This window comes from Petaurus breviceps, unplaced genomic scaffold, assembly GCF_028583685.1.
Source record: "Petaurus breviceps papuanus isolate PSGF00001 unplaced genomic scaffold, PetGlider_PUasm1.0 38, whole genome shotgun sequence".
Classification (NCBI taxonomy): domain Eukaryota; kingdom Metazoa; phylum Chordata; class Mammalia; order Diprotodontia; family Petauridae; genus Petaurus; species Petaurus breviceps.
The window spans coordinates 105,286,386-105,301,330 of NW_027186304.1; the positions used below are offsets into that span (position 1 = coordinate 105,286,386).

At 35.4% G+C, this 14,945-nt stretch overlaps 1 protein-coding gene across 3 annotated transcripts in view; it reads left to right on the forward strand.

Moving 5' to 3' along the window:
* Positions 1 to 14,945, forward strand: part of PIGN (phosphatidylinositol glycan anchor biosynthesis class N) — a 226,101-nt gene that overhangs the window by 171,419 nt on the left and 39,737 nt on the right. For all 3 annotated transcript variants that reach the window (XM_069100249.1, XM_069100250.1, XM_069100251.1), the window contains 2 exons: positions 5,464 to 5,572; positions 14,361 to 14,463. In XM_069100249.1, coding sequence (XP_068956350.1) covers positions 5,464 to 5,572; positions 14,361 to 14,463 — 212 coding nt within the window. The remainder of the gene's footprint in view (positions 1 to 5,463; positions 5,573 to 14,360; positions 14,464 to 14,945) is intronic.

Below are 14,945 nucleotides of genomic sequence, written 5' to 3' on the forward strand. Positions count from 1 at the left end.
GAAATATTATTTTGCTGGAAATGCTCAATGTTAAGCATATAAGGAAATATGAAAAGATTTACAGTGAAGCTTGAAATCAGCAGAGTCATAATATTTCTTATATTGATCCCCTTCTTTCTATTCACATAGCTTTTCTTTGTTCACCTGTACCCAAATTTAGGCCCTCTGCTACACTAGCCTATACTGTAATTGTTTCCTAGTTGCTCTCCATACCTCCAGTCTATTCTTATTTTTAATTTTATGTTTATTTTTAGTTTACAACATTCATTTCCACAAGATTATGAGTTAAAAATTTTCTCCCCATCTTTCCCCTACCTACCACCCCAAAACAGAAATCCCACTGAATAACCCCTCCCCCAATCTGCTCTCTCCTATATCCTCCTCCTTGCCCCCTCCAGCTTTCTGGTAGGGCAAGATGGATCTCCATACCCCTGTGCCTGTATATCTTATTTCCCAATTTCATGTTATATATATGTATGTATATATATATATATATAATTTTTTTAAACATTTGATTTTAAAACTTTGAATTCTGGATTATTTCCCTTCTTCCCTTATCACCCATGCTTACTGGGAAGATAAGCAATTCAATGTAGGTTGTACCTGTGTAATTATGTAAAACATTTTGACAGTGGATATACTGTGAAAGACTGACTATATTTCCCTCCATCCTATCCCACCCCCCACTTGTTCTATTTTCTACTTTGACCCTGTCCCTTTTCAAATGTGTGTGCTTCTAATTACGGCCCCCCCCCAATCTGTCCTCCCTCTATCATCCCCCCTCTTATCCCCTTCCCCCTACTTTCCTGTAGGGTAAGATACCCAATTGAGTGTGTATGTTATTCCCTTCTTAAGCCAAATTCAATGAGAGTAAGGTTGACCCATTCCCTTTTACCTTCCTATTCTTCCCCTCCATTGTTTTTCTTTGCCTCTTTTATGTGAGATAATTTACCCTATTCTGTCTCTCCCTATATCCTCTCATTATATTCTTCTCTTACCTCTTAATTTTATTTTTTAAAAATCATCCCTTCCTATTCAATTGATCCTGTGCCCTCTGTCTGTGTATATCTGTACACACACACACACACACACACACATATATACACACTCACATATGTATTCATATGCACATATACCCTCCTATATAGACATATATATGTAGGTAGGTATATATGTATGTATGTATGTATGTATGTATCTATTTATCTTCCTTTCAGCTATCTTCATACTGAGAAAAGCTTCATAAGTTATAATTATCATTTTTCATGTAAGAATATAAATAGTTCAACTTTTATAAGTTCCTTATGATTTCTTTTCCCTTGTTTACCTTCTCATGCTTCTCTTGCTTCTTGTATTTGAATGTCAATTTTTCTATTCAACTCTGATTTTTTTCATCAAGAATACTTAAAAGTCCTCTATTTCATTGAATGACCATATTTTCCCCTGAAACATTATACTCAGTTTTGCTGGGTAGGTGATTCTGGTTTTAATCCTAGCTCCTTTGACCTCTGAAATATCATATTCCAAGGCCTTTGATCCCTTAATGTAGAAGCTGCTAGATCTTGTGTTCCACAGTATTGAAATTGTTTCTTCTTGGCTGATTGTAATATTTTCTCCTTGATCTGGGAACTCTGGAACCTGGCTATAATGATTCTAGGAGTTTTCTTTTTGGGATCTTTTTCAAGAGGTGATGAGTGAATTCTTACAATTTCTATTTTTCCCTCTGGTTCTAAAACATCAGAGCAATTTTCCTTGAGAATTTATTGAAGGATGATTTCTAGGTTCTTTTTTTGATCATGACTTTCAGGCATCCCAATAATTTTTAAATTATTTCTCCTGAATCTATTTTCCAGGTCAGTGGTTTTTCCAATGAGATATTTCACATTGCCTTCTAGTTTTTATTTGTTTGGATCTGTTTAATAGTATCTTGATTTCTCATAAAGTCATTAGCTTCCATTTGTTCCAGTCTAATTCTGAAGGAATTATTCTCTTCAGTGAGCTTTTGAAATTCTTTTTCCATCTGGCAAATGCAGCTTTTTAAGGCATTCTTCTCCTCATTGGCTTTTTGGGCCTTTTTTGCCATTTGAGTTAGTCTATTTTTTAAGGTGTTATTTTCTTCAGTCAGGTTGTTGACTCTCTTTTCATGATTTTCTTGCATCATTCTCATTTCTCTTCCCAATTTTTCTTCCACTTCTCTTACTTGATTTTCAAAATCCTTCTTGAGCTCCTCCATGGCCTATAACTAATTCATATTTTCCTTGGAAGCTTTTGATGCAGGAGTTCTGACTTCATTGTCTTCCTCTCATTCCATATTTTGATCCTTTTTGTCCCCCAATAAGGAATCTAAGGTTTGATTGCTGTGCTTGCTTTGCTTCCTTTGCTTGCTCATGTTGCCCCTCAATTACTTGACTTTTGAGCTCTTTGCCACAGTAGAACTCTGCTTCCAGAGAGTAGAGCTTTGTCCCAAATTGCTGGGGTTTTCACTGCTGCCAGAGCTATTAGTTGGGTGCCCTCTATAGCCCCCACAAACTCTGACACCTGGTCACATGCCTGAGGAACTCCACCCAAGACAGTGATCCAGATCCAAGCAGATTAAAGTAATAGTAATTACCCTCTGAATTGTTTCTTGGTTCCCGCTACAATCTGCAGGCCAGGAGCTCTGAAGCAGCCATGTGGAGGTGGCTGCACGGCCGTGGTGCTTCTGCCACTTCTCACTCTAGGGGAAGTGGCAAGACCACACTCCATTCTCTCCCCCCCAACCCCCCAGTTCCAGCATAGTTCCACACTGACCTCTCACTTTGTCTTTGGCATTTATGGGTTGTTAATTCTATAAACCACCACAGCTGCTGGTGGTCTACTCTCCTGAAGTCTGCTCCAGCCGCTGCTGGTCAGGGCCACCCTGGGGCTAAAACCCACACCGGGCTGGGCTCGGCTCCTAGTGCGCTGCTTTGGACCCTTTCTGTCTGCCTGCTGGGCTGCCTTCAGTGGGGGATTTGTTTCTCTCTGTCACTTTGTGGGTTCTGTAGGTCTAAAATTTGTTTAGAGTCATATTTTATAAGTATTTGAGGTGGTTATGGGGGGAGGTCATGGAGTTTTCCTGCTTCTATGCTGCCATCTTGGCTCTGCCCCCCTCCAGTCTCTTCTTTGTCCTCTATCTACTTACTCTATAGAGCTTGCCAAGTGGATATTCCTTTTCCCCCCAGACAGACATAGCCTATTATTTTTGTAAAAAAGGATAATCAAGTGTTTGAAAAAGGCAGTGAGGATGACAAGAAAAAATTGGAATAGAAAGGGACAGAAATTGAGAATCATTCATTTTATTTCCTAGGATATTATGTTAGGATATGAGTAGTGATGTGCCCTTTATTCTTCTTGGGGCAAAAAGGATAGCCTAAATCTCCATCTCTACTTCCCCGCTCTCTGGTGATTCAGGTTTGCATTTCCAGCTTCCTAATAGATGTTTTTCCCCATTGAAACCTTCCTATCCTCTCAAACACCATTTGTCTAACACGGTTATTTATCACTCCACCTCCTCCACCCTCCCAACCAAAAAACCCCTATACTCTTCCTGAATTTCTTTGGTTTTATGAACCTTAAAACACTCCTCCATTACCTTTTTCTCCTCTGTCTACCTTTCTCCTCTATTTTACAGATATTAACCCAGTCATCCAGGCTCAAAACCTTGGAGCCATCTCTTGTTCCTCCCTGTACTTAACCTCCCATATCCATTTATTACCTTTATTTATACATTTATTGATTATACATTTACATATTTACACATTACAATATATCTTTCATGCACAAAATCCTTCCTTTTTGTCTCCAGGTGGATATTCTTAACTGCACATCAGACAATGTCACTAATACCACTTCCCCTATATTTGAGATCCTTCACTGGTGTTCTCTTGCCTCTAGATTAAATTATGAAATCCTCAGGGTGACATTATTTAAAGGGTTGGGCTCCAAGAACTGGCTCCCAGTTACCTATCTGACTTTATTTCATGTTCCTTGTTTATAGTCATATTGACCTATTAATTGTTCCCTATACATAACCAACCATATCCAAGCTCCGTGTTTTTGTAACAGTTGTCCTCCACATCTGGAATGCTCTCCTTCAGCACCACTTTTAGAAAACTCCAGTTTGCTCAAAATCCAGCTTTGGTGCCATTTCCTACATTAATCATTTACTGATTCCCTTCCCCACCCCCAAGTTACTGGCACCTCTCCCTCTTGAAATGCATCTGTACTTTGTATTAATTTTTGTCCACATTGTGCCTCCTTAGAAAAGATCCCTAGTGGATGGTCTTTTTAGTTTTTGTCTTTGTGCTCACAGTGCCTAGCACAGGGGATTTATTCTGTGAAGTTTGGATTCAATCAGAGGTCTGCACTTGAGGATCTAGAGGCCTCGAGGCCACAGGTTCCCCCCCTCTGGCCCTATAGTATACCTCCAAAAAAAGTTGGTTGAATTTAATTAAACTGTAGCTCTGTACAATTTAACTATAATCAAATATGAAGAAACTAAAAAGAAAGACAAAAAAGGCTCAGAGATGGCATTGCATCCAGGAATCCTAGAGGAGATGAACAACAGCATCATTTCACTTAATTCTGTTTAATTTATTTCAGTAAATACTCTAAGACAATGTACTTAGTTGCTGAAAATGCAAAAACAAAAATAAAATAACCCTTACCCTAAAGAAGCTTATGTTTTTCATCATACCCATATAGTAGTCTAGACTGTGTACCAAATTACTACCTCCAGAAATTGCCTCTTTTCTATGTATTACGCTCAATTGTCTACAACTTCTGTGTAGGTATATAATCAGTTTTTAAACTGTATGTAAAATATAGAATGAATATATTTGTAAATATATACAGAGAGGAAAAAAATCTAGAATTATGTACCATATATAACCTATATGAACAATGCCATAAAGTTGGAATATTCTTAAGTAGTAACCACATTTATGTTGTCAGTATGTTTTCCTAGCTATCTGAATACGTGGTGGGCCAAAGTAGTAAAATTTACAGGATTAGAATTATATTTTTAGTAAAAATGGATAGAGAAATACTTCTATCATCGAATTTTGTGGAGTACAAGCTATATAATAACCAAATAAGATTATGTCTTGGGCCTTCCCCAAGTACTACAAACTAATATTTCATGAGAAAAAATCATTAGAAGCTTTAAAAAAAATAGTGCTGTATATCTGATTATTATTGTAAATATTGATTTTATGTGTATACAGAGTAACACAGATATAAAAGATACTTAATATCTTTTATATGTGAGATAAAAAATAATGTTTCCTATCATCCTACCTTGTTCTTGTTTGACTTGAATCGATTTATGAAAAGCACTTATGTAAGTATAAAGTAGTAGTGTAAGTAATCTTGATGAAATGTTTATTTTTTACTACCCATAAGATTAATTGATCCTTTTAATTTTTTTTTGTTTGTTTCCAGATGGTGGTTGTACTTATTTCCACATATATTGTGAATAGTACTCACAGTAGTCTTCTTCAGAAACAAGGTCTGCCTCAAATTAACCAGATTGTTAGCTGGGCAATACTGGGTAAGATGTATTTCAACCAAATGAGGATGACTTTCAGGGAAATGACGCCATTTATATTCCCTTTGTTTTACTGCTACTTATTTGTCACTATCTTTTATTATATAGATATTGAAAGAAAAAGAAATTACATAGCATTGAGAAAATTTATATTACCAGTAGCTATAGTTTTCATGCCAGAAAAAAAAATCAAAACTCTTGCGAGTGTGCATATGTTGTTGAGAATTGGTTCAGAAAATATTTGTGGTCTGATGATAATGGATTGTATTTAACATCTGTTAAAATCTACAATGTCATTCCCAGAAAAGAGCAGGATTCTGTATAGTTGTCATGGTTGATTTCCATCTGAATTTATAATTTCTCAGTCCCTCTTACCATAAGGAATAGGACACAAAATTAAGTTAGCTGTTTCTTGTTGCTAAGGAAGAAAAATTCTTTAGTGGTCTTGCAGTTGATTGCATATTTTTTCAAGCCTATTAAGAGGTTCAAAATGGATTCCTATACATAAATATTGACATTTCAGAACATATAAATTTACTTGAAAAAAGAAAAAATACATTTTCCTTTTGGGGATAACATGATTTTTTTTTAAAGGTTGGGGTATGGGAATGGAGAGAGGTGGAGAAAAAGGTGCCCCTCAGTAGCATATGTTTGTATTTTGACATAGTATTTTCTTTCTTTCTTTCTTTTTTTGGCTAGTTCATTGCCATATGTTCAGAAAAATAAACTGAAATTAAACAGATGAAAGTGAGATTCATCTCCAAAGGAGAAATAGAAGCAATGAAAATATTAGACCATGTAGATATAGGATTTAATGCCCTTTGAAAGCTTTAATCTTTCTCTGTCTTTTTCATTAACAGAAGACTAAGACTAAGAAAGAACCCAGGATAAAGAAGTAGTAGCAGCAGCATATCTAGACACATATATTAATCTCCTGTAAAATGTAATTTGCTCCCTTTCCAAATGCATCCACTACTTTTACCTATTCTATCTGGCCATATTTAGAGTATGGGAGTTTAGAGCTGGTTAAAACCTGAATGGTCATGTAGTCTGAATCTTCCATTTTATTGAAGAAACTGAGAATTAGAGAATTGATGGGATTTACTCAGGGCCACTAGTACAGTTGGTGACTGGACTAGAAAAAGAACCCACGTCTTCTAATTCCAAGTCAGCGTTCTTGGCACCATACCACATTGCCAATTTAGATGTCTCTTTGACAAAAGCTAATGATCATATTAACAAATACCATATGTCATTTTTCTCCAGTGTAAATGATATGAATTTTAAAATATATTTATACCATTATTCTTCATCATTCAGCATTTACAGTTTTAATAGATATACTGAATAAAGTATTGTAGAAAGTAATCAAATCTAAATGAAATCCTCATACTTGTACAACCTTGCAAGGATACTCATCATCCACATAGTCACACTTAAATATAAATAAATGTCTGTCTCGTAATAATGCAAAATCTGTTTGGAGTCACCAAATCTGTAAGTTGCATAACAAAGATACTAACTAGTGTAAGTGAGCTAAACCAAGTGCTGTCAGCTAACTGTCCTGGAGAGGCTATGGAAGAATTGTTTCTGAAGTAATAATAATGATAATAACTGACGTTATACACACACACACACACACACACTTTGCTTCAAAATTCTCATAATATCTGAGATAGCTACTATCTTATTAATTGCCACCTGGCTTTCTGTCATCTAGTTCTTTGCAGAGGTATTAGCCCTGAACATAAGTTACTTCCCCCCACTCCAAACACGAGTAACCCCTTTGCTTCTTTTCTTTACCTGATAAAATCTTGGAATTGTAGGAAAGCTTTTTTCTTTACCTGATAAAACCTTGGAATTGTAGGAAAGCTAAAAGATTGAACCAGATCATAGGATTGTGATAAAAGAGAAAGGATGAATGTTCCAACTTCAGCTCTGTGACCTTGGGCAAATCATTTCAATTTTCTGGTTTCCTCATTTTATAAAATCAGACTATTGAAGTACATGATCTCTAAGGTCCTGCTCTAAAATCCTATAAATAGCTCATATTAATAACTGTTCCCTTTTAGGCCATATGTTTATTATTTATCTAGTAAAAGAACCCAGTGGTAGGGAGAAGAAAAAATTATTCTGAGTTTGTCGCTGATTAATGCCATGGTCCTATAATTCATGTGTTTAAAACCTGAAGTACTATAGAAACTGCCTGTTTTATACATACATAACTATTGTACATGATTAAAATTTATTTTTTTTTCCCAAAGAGGCTGAATAGTTTAAAGAATAAAGAGCTGGCCTCAAAGCCAGGAAGACCTGGGTATAAATTCCATCTCAGGTACATTCTGATTTTGTGACCTTGAGCAAGTCACTTAATCTCTCTATGCTGTAGTCATCTCTCTAAGACTAAGTTGGAGGGAATGTGTTACCTTTCATTGGTAGAGGGAATTTCCTTACCTGGGAGCTCCTTATATGAATGAATTTATAAATAGTCCCCATCCATTTATATTTTTTCATTTCATAAATATAACACAAACATATCATTATTACTCCAATTAAATATGGCATATATCATCTCTAAGTGTGCTATTTAATTGTCCTCTTAATTAATCTGGGCTTCATATTCAGGAATAGGTAATGACATGAGTTTCCTGGGGTTAGTCAGCAACAAAAATGTTTTGGTTTTTTTTTTGCTTTTTGGAGGGCAATTGGGGTTAAGTAACTTGCCCAAGATTACATGGCTAGTTTTGTTTTTTGTGTATGGGTGTTAAGTGTCTGAGGCCAGAACCGAACTTGGGTCCTCCTGACTCCAGGGCCGGCACTTTACTCACTGCACCACCTAGCCACCCCCAATGTTATTTTTTTTTTAAGGTGAAGTAGAGGGTATTAGGAAATAGCTATCTTACCTCCACAGAAGTCTTATCATGTTATGGAAACTACAATAAATTCTCTTTTTAAAAAATTTTAATTATGTTTTATTTTAGCATCAGTTTTTTTTTAAATTTTGAGTTCCAATTTTTCTCCCTGTCCCCCCACTGAGAAGATAAGCCATATGATTATCAATTATACATGTGAAATCAAGCAAAACACATTTCCATATTAGCTATGTTACCAAAAAAGTAAGAAAAACAAAGTGAAGAAAACTATGCTTCAGTATGCACTCAGAGTTCATGAATTCTCTCTTAGGAGGTGGATAGCACTTTTTATCATGAGTTCTTTGGAATTGTCTTGGATCATGATACATCGAATCTCAAAGTCTGTGTGAATGGCATATATAGCTGTGGCTGGGGAGATTCAAGTATGGGGTTAATAACATGATCCTATATTTGGTGTGTTTTATAAGGACAAGCCTCAGTAGATGAAGAGGCTCAGGAAGAGGGGAAAGGAGAATATAAGAGGGAAGGTAGAATCTGGGAGGAAATAGTCATAAGCAAAACAAACTTTAAATTGGAAGAGGGCATAGTAAAGAAAAGGGAAAATGGCGGGGGGGGGAAGTAATCATTTGAAATACAGAGAGTGGAGAATAGAGAAGAAAAAGTATAAGAAATTAAAATGGTGGAAAATAAATAATTAACTGTCATAGCTATGGATGTTAATAGGATAAACTCAACCATAGACAAAAAAGGTTAACAGAGTGGATTAGAAAGCAAAGTCCAACAATATGTTATTTACAAGAAACATATTTGAAACAAAGATGCAGAGGTTTAATAAAGAGTTGGAAGAAAACCTATGATGCCTTAGCTGAACAACAAAAAAAGCAAAAATATTATATTTTCATATGAGGCAGCAGCAAAAATAGACTTAATTAAAAGAGACAAAGCAGAAATTACATTTTGCTTAAAGGTAATATAGACAGCAAATTAATTTCCTTATTTGATATATTTGCACCTAATTGCATAGTTTATAAATACTTAAGGGAAGTATTAATAAGTTATAAGGAAAACTTAAACAACAAAACTATAATAATGGGGGATCACAGTTTGACCATATCAGCTTTAAATAAATCTAACCAAAAAAGAAAAAGTAAAGAAGTTAATAATGTGAATGGAAATTTTAGAAAAAAATAGATATGATAGACCTGGAAGTTATCAGAATGAGAGAGAAAGTATACTTATGTCTCAGCTAGATATGGCACCTTAACAAAAATTGGTCTTGTATTGGGACATAAAGGCATCAGAAATGCAGAAAAATAGAAATATTATACAAATCTTTGATCACAATTCAATAAAATTATATTAAGTAAAAGGCCCCTGACAAAAAGTATTAGAAATTAACTGGATACTAATTAACTTAGTCCTAAAGAATTGATGTATGAAAAATAAAATCATAACTAACAAGAGAAAATGTCATTAAAGTTAATGACAACAGTGATGCAATATTCCAACATTTTTACAACACAGCCAAAGCAGTTCTTGGGGGGAAATTTTTTTTAATATCTAAACACTTTTATTAGCCAAAGATAATTGATGAACTGAAATTAAATTGAATTAATTGAAATTGAATTGAATTAAAAATACTTGAAAGCCAACAAACCTCCATTAAATACCAAAATAGAAATACTGAAATTGAAAGAAATTAACAGAAGTAAAAACAAAGAAATCATTGAATTAATAAAACTAGGATCTCATTTTTCAAGAAAAAAAAAACAATCAAATATACAAACCATTAGCTAACTAGATTAAAAAAGAAGAGGAAAACCAAATTACCAGTATCAGAAATGAAAAAGGAAAATACACCACAAATGCAAAACAGAATTAGAATTGAAAAATGAAAAAATTTTTAAATGAAAAACATTATTAGAAACTAGTTTGCCCAACTATATGCCAATAAAATCAACAACTTAAATGAATAAACAAATATTTACAAAGATAGAATATACTCAAATTAACAGAGCAAGAAACAGAATTTAAACAACCTAATTTCAGAGGAAGAAATTCAACAAGACATAAATGAACATCTGAGGAAACAACTCCAGGACCAGATGGATTCACAAGTGAATTCTACAAAATATTCAAGAAACAATTTCAGTATCACATAAATTGTTTACAAAAATAGCAAAAAGGAAGGATCCTACCAGATTCCTTCTATGACATTGATATCCTCTTGGTACAGAAACTAGGAAAAATGAAAATGGAAAAATAAAACTATAGACCAATGTCCCTAACGAAAATAGTTAGAAAATTTTTTAAAATGACATATTAGTAATGAGACTAAAACAAAGATTATACACTATGACAAGCTGGATTTATTCCAGGAATGCAGGATTTGTTTTATATTGGGAAACTATGAATAAAATCAAGAAAAATCATATAATCATATCAGTAGGTGCAGTAAAAATGAACAAAATGTGAGTTTTGGGCCAATAAGCCAGAAGTTAACATACTTCTGGAAGGCATGAATCATATTAATTATGATGTTTTTACTATAAATTAAAAAAATTAAATTTAAAAAAGTTTCAGCTAAGTAGAAGGTAGGCATTATTTACTCCCTTACTCCCCAAAAAAAGCAATTGAGAAAATATCATTAAGTATGTATACTGCATCTTTTCTCCTGTCAAATTTTTATTAATATAACTTATGACCTCATCCATTAGATTTCTTATCTAGAGAAAGGAAAGCATATTAAAGGTTTATTGTTCCTACCTGTGCCTAGAGGACAGCACTTGTTGTGAAGTCATGATTCAGCGCCAGTTTTTACTTCAGCATTTCCTCATTCCTGAGCAGACCAAACCAGAAGACTTCCCAGCATCTTCTATCAGGGGCGCACCAGCATAGGACTTGAGTCACTGTCTAAGCCTGTGTAACCACTAATGAGGCACCTATATGCACAGTGTAGGCTAGGACACTAGGACCTAGAATTCCCAAATTACCAGGGACTACATTTTTAAATTGAGCCCAAGACTACTTTCCCTTGTATACACTGCAATCACCTGACATACTTCATTTTTTTGTCTCAGTAGTATCTCATTGGAACACTTTTCTCTTCCACTAGACTATAAGTTCCTTGAGAACAGGGATTGTTTTTTGCCTTTTTTTTTTTTGTATTGCCAGTACTTATAATAGTGCCTGGTCCATAGTAGGTATTTAATAGATGCCTATTGGCTTAATAAATACTTGTTGATTTTTAACTATAAACACCTTACTATTGCTGGTGTTCCTTTAATGCCCTGTCTCTAATTGTTGCCCTCTCCCAGCCCTTACCCTTAGCTATCATTTCCTTCAGGTACAGTTGCCAAGTATCAACAGTCTTTGCACCTCCACGTTACACCCTATGTTACCACCCTGGATAACTGCCCTATGCTTGCTTTACTGCCAACTCTAGAGAGATGAGGCTTCACTGTAATTACCTAAGAGGGGCTGTGTCCCTTCATCCAGCTTATGTTTTGCAGTTTGTATCAACACTATGCAGTAAACAAAAATTAATGGTCTAAAATGTATCATAAAAGTTGGTTTGCAAAATCTATGTCTCACAATAACATAAATTATTTTAAATGGGGCTTTCTTCATAGATTTAACCATAATAATAAAATGTTCACTAGGTAAGTGGGAGAAAATCAGTAAAGTTTTTACAATTCAGTGGCCATGAAAATATATTTAATGAGGTAAAAAAAGAATGACCTTTACTGCTACCTCATGCTCCTAAAAAGTTGTTTGGTATTTTTCTTTACCCTATAAGAAAAAAAAGCCTAATATAACTCTTAGTTTAGTTAAGTTTCAGAATCTAAGAGTTGGGCAAGAACCCAAAGGGAAGGACATCCTATTGCAACCTGTTCCTTTGCTTGATGACCTCCAGTGAGACATTCCTCCCATTCATATTCTGAGTAGTCAATGGGTACCTCAACATAATTATAACTGATTTTTATTTTAACACTTCAAAATTTAGAATTCATTTTACATATATTATTTCATTTTAATACTATGAACATCTCTGCTTTATTAATGGGGAAAACAACTTCTGGCCAATCATTTTAAACAAATTAATCAAAAATATAGCCTTTATTAAATACAGGCTAGCCAATAACTTGACTATCAAGACTTAAAATTACTTTTTTAAACTGATATATAAATTCTAGTTTAGGTAATTTTGGAGATATTGGACCTACTTTATGATTTCTATTTCATCTGCCAAATAATATGAAATGATTAATGTTTTAAAGTTAATATTGTTATAGTGAGATTTGCCTGAAACTTAAATATACCCAACATACTAAAATATGGATGCCTTTAATTCTTAGACCTTTGCATTTGCTTTGGAGGGTATTTAGAGGTTTATATCTAAGGAAGAAAGCCAGTAAATAATGTTAAAAAGCAGTAGCCCTTTCAGTATGACTGCATTTTACTTCCCATAAAGGAAAGCCTTTAAACAATTGGTTGGAGGAGGAGGGTGATGGAGAGAGCCAGAGAAGGGAGAGCAAAGCTACATCAATGTTACTCTCATCCAAAAGACAAAGCTACAGAGAGGTCTCTGAAGGGAGCAGGATGCAAGGGGTTCAGCCTTAGGTGTAATGGTTTCCAGGCCCAGCATGAGGAAAGGGTTTGATGATCCAGCTAAGAGGTCCCCTCCTGCCCTAGCAACCAGGGAGTGACAAGATCTGGGTCTGTCTTCTTGTTCTTCCATGCTGAGCTCCTGATCTGTCCCCTATGACGGGAGGATTTTGGGATAAGGAAAAGGACCAGGTAACAACAACAAGAACAACAATAAAAACTGGCATTTACTTATTGCTTTAAAGTTTACAAAGTACTTTTCATATGTTAACACATTTGATCCTCATAGTAACCCTGAGAGGTAGGTTTATTATTATCTACATTTTACAGATGAGGAAACTGAGTTAGGCAGTGATTAAGTGACTTGTCTCTGATCACACAGCTAGTAAGTGGCTAAGACAGGATTCAAACTCAGGTTTGTCCTAACTTCGAGTACTCTACTCCATTCCGCCTCATCACTTAGCTGCCTGAGAGAGGAGTGTCTCAGCTGCATCTGACTGATTTCTAACCTCTGATGGGAGTGAGGGTGGACTGTCACTTAGATTCAGTTAGTCAAGAAGCATTTATTAGGCACTTACTGTGTGTCAGATACTATTCTAGGGTCTGGAAATACAAAGCAAAATAAAACATACAGCGCCTATGGTCAAGGACCTCCCATTCTAATAGGAAAAACAGCATATAAAAACAGTGGAAAGTAATGTCAGCTAGAAAACACCTGCAGTGAAGGAGTAGGATGGTGGAGGAGCTGAGGGCCTGGGGTATTTGAGGGAGAACCAATATGTGTATTGAAGAGAGTTTATTAAGTAATATGGGTAGGAGAACCAGGAAGTGACAATAGAGCCAAGGAGTTTTCCACCTGCCTGGCCTCGACCAGTGAGCTGAGGAGAATGCAGCCTGACACAAAAAGACTGGCCCCTGCACCTGAGGTTTTTCCAACCACACCTTATAGTGTTTAGACATGTCCAGGCCAATAGTCGGCTAGATCCCCCGTGGAGGATTTTCTGAGGAGCATAGACAAAAGCTGCCCAGAATGAGAAAATAGGGGTGGGTGGTGAGTGGCATTATTGGTGTGAGTGCCCACAACGATGAGATCACAGATCAGTGAGGTGTTGAATGTTTGCATCTGTTGTCTGTTAGGGGAAAAAAAGTTAAAACATATTTCATCATAAAAATGTCTAAGGCAAATCTGGCCCTAGATTAAATCTTCATGCGTAACACTTGCCTGTAATTATTCTAAATTGTTCTGTGCATTTACTGAAGATAATTTCTACACCTTCATGTCAATGACATGTGATCTCTTTTATTTTCAGCATCTTCCTTGATTGTTCCATTGCTGGGTCCCACGATTGTCTTTCAGAGATTACTTAGTATACTTCTCTCCTTGATGTCAACCTATCTGCTGTTGAGCACAGGGTATACTCTTTACTTGTTAAATCATGTTTTTAGGTTTTTAAAAAAATCTTTCTATCTTAGTGTTTAAATAATTATAAATTTAGAGATATAATATATTTAAGGTGTTAGGTTTTGGTTGGGGCAGGGAGGATTATGGTGTGATATGCTATCTAACTTTTTCTAGAATTCTGCTCTTAAGGATTTGTTTTCCATCTGAACTCCTGTACTGCCTCTGCCACATACTAGTGGTGTGATCAGGGGCAAGTCAATTTTGTGAGACCCAGTTTCCTTATGTGTAAAGTTCGACATCAGTGGAAGGAGTTCACATTGATGAAATCACAGATCCAGACCAAAAATGAGCAAAAAAAAAAAAAAAGACAACTGTGCTTCAAAGGGATTCTGGCATGGTTTGCCATTTGACTAGGAGAGCTCTAAGGTCTGTCTGAGGCATCTGGGTGGCTCAGTGGGTAGAGAGCTGGACCTGGAGTCAGGAAGATCTGAGC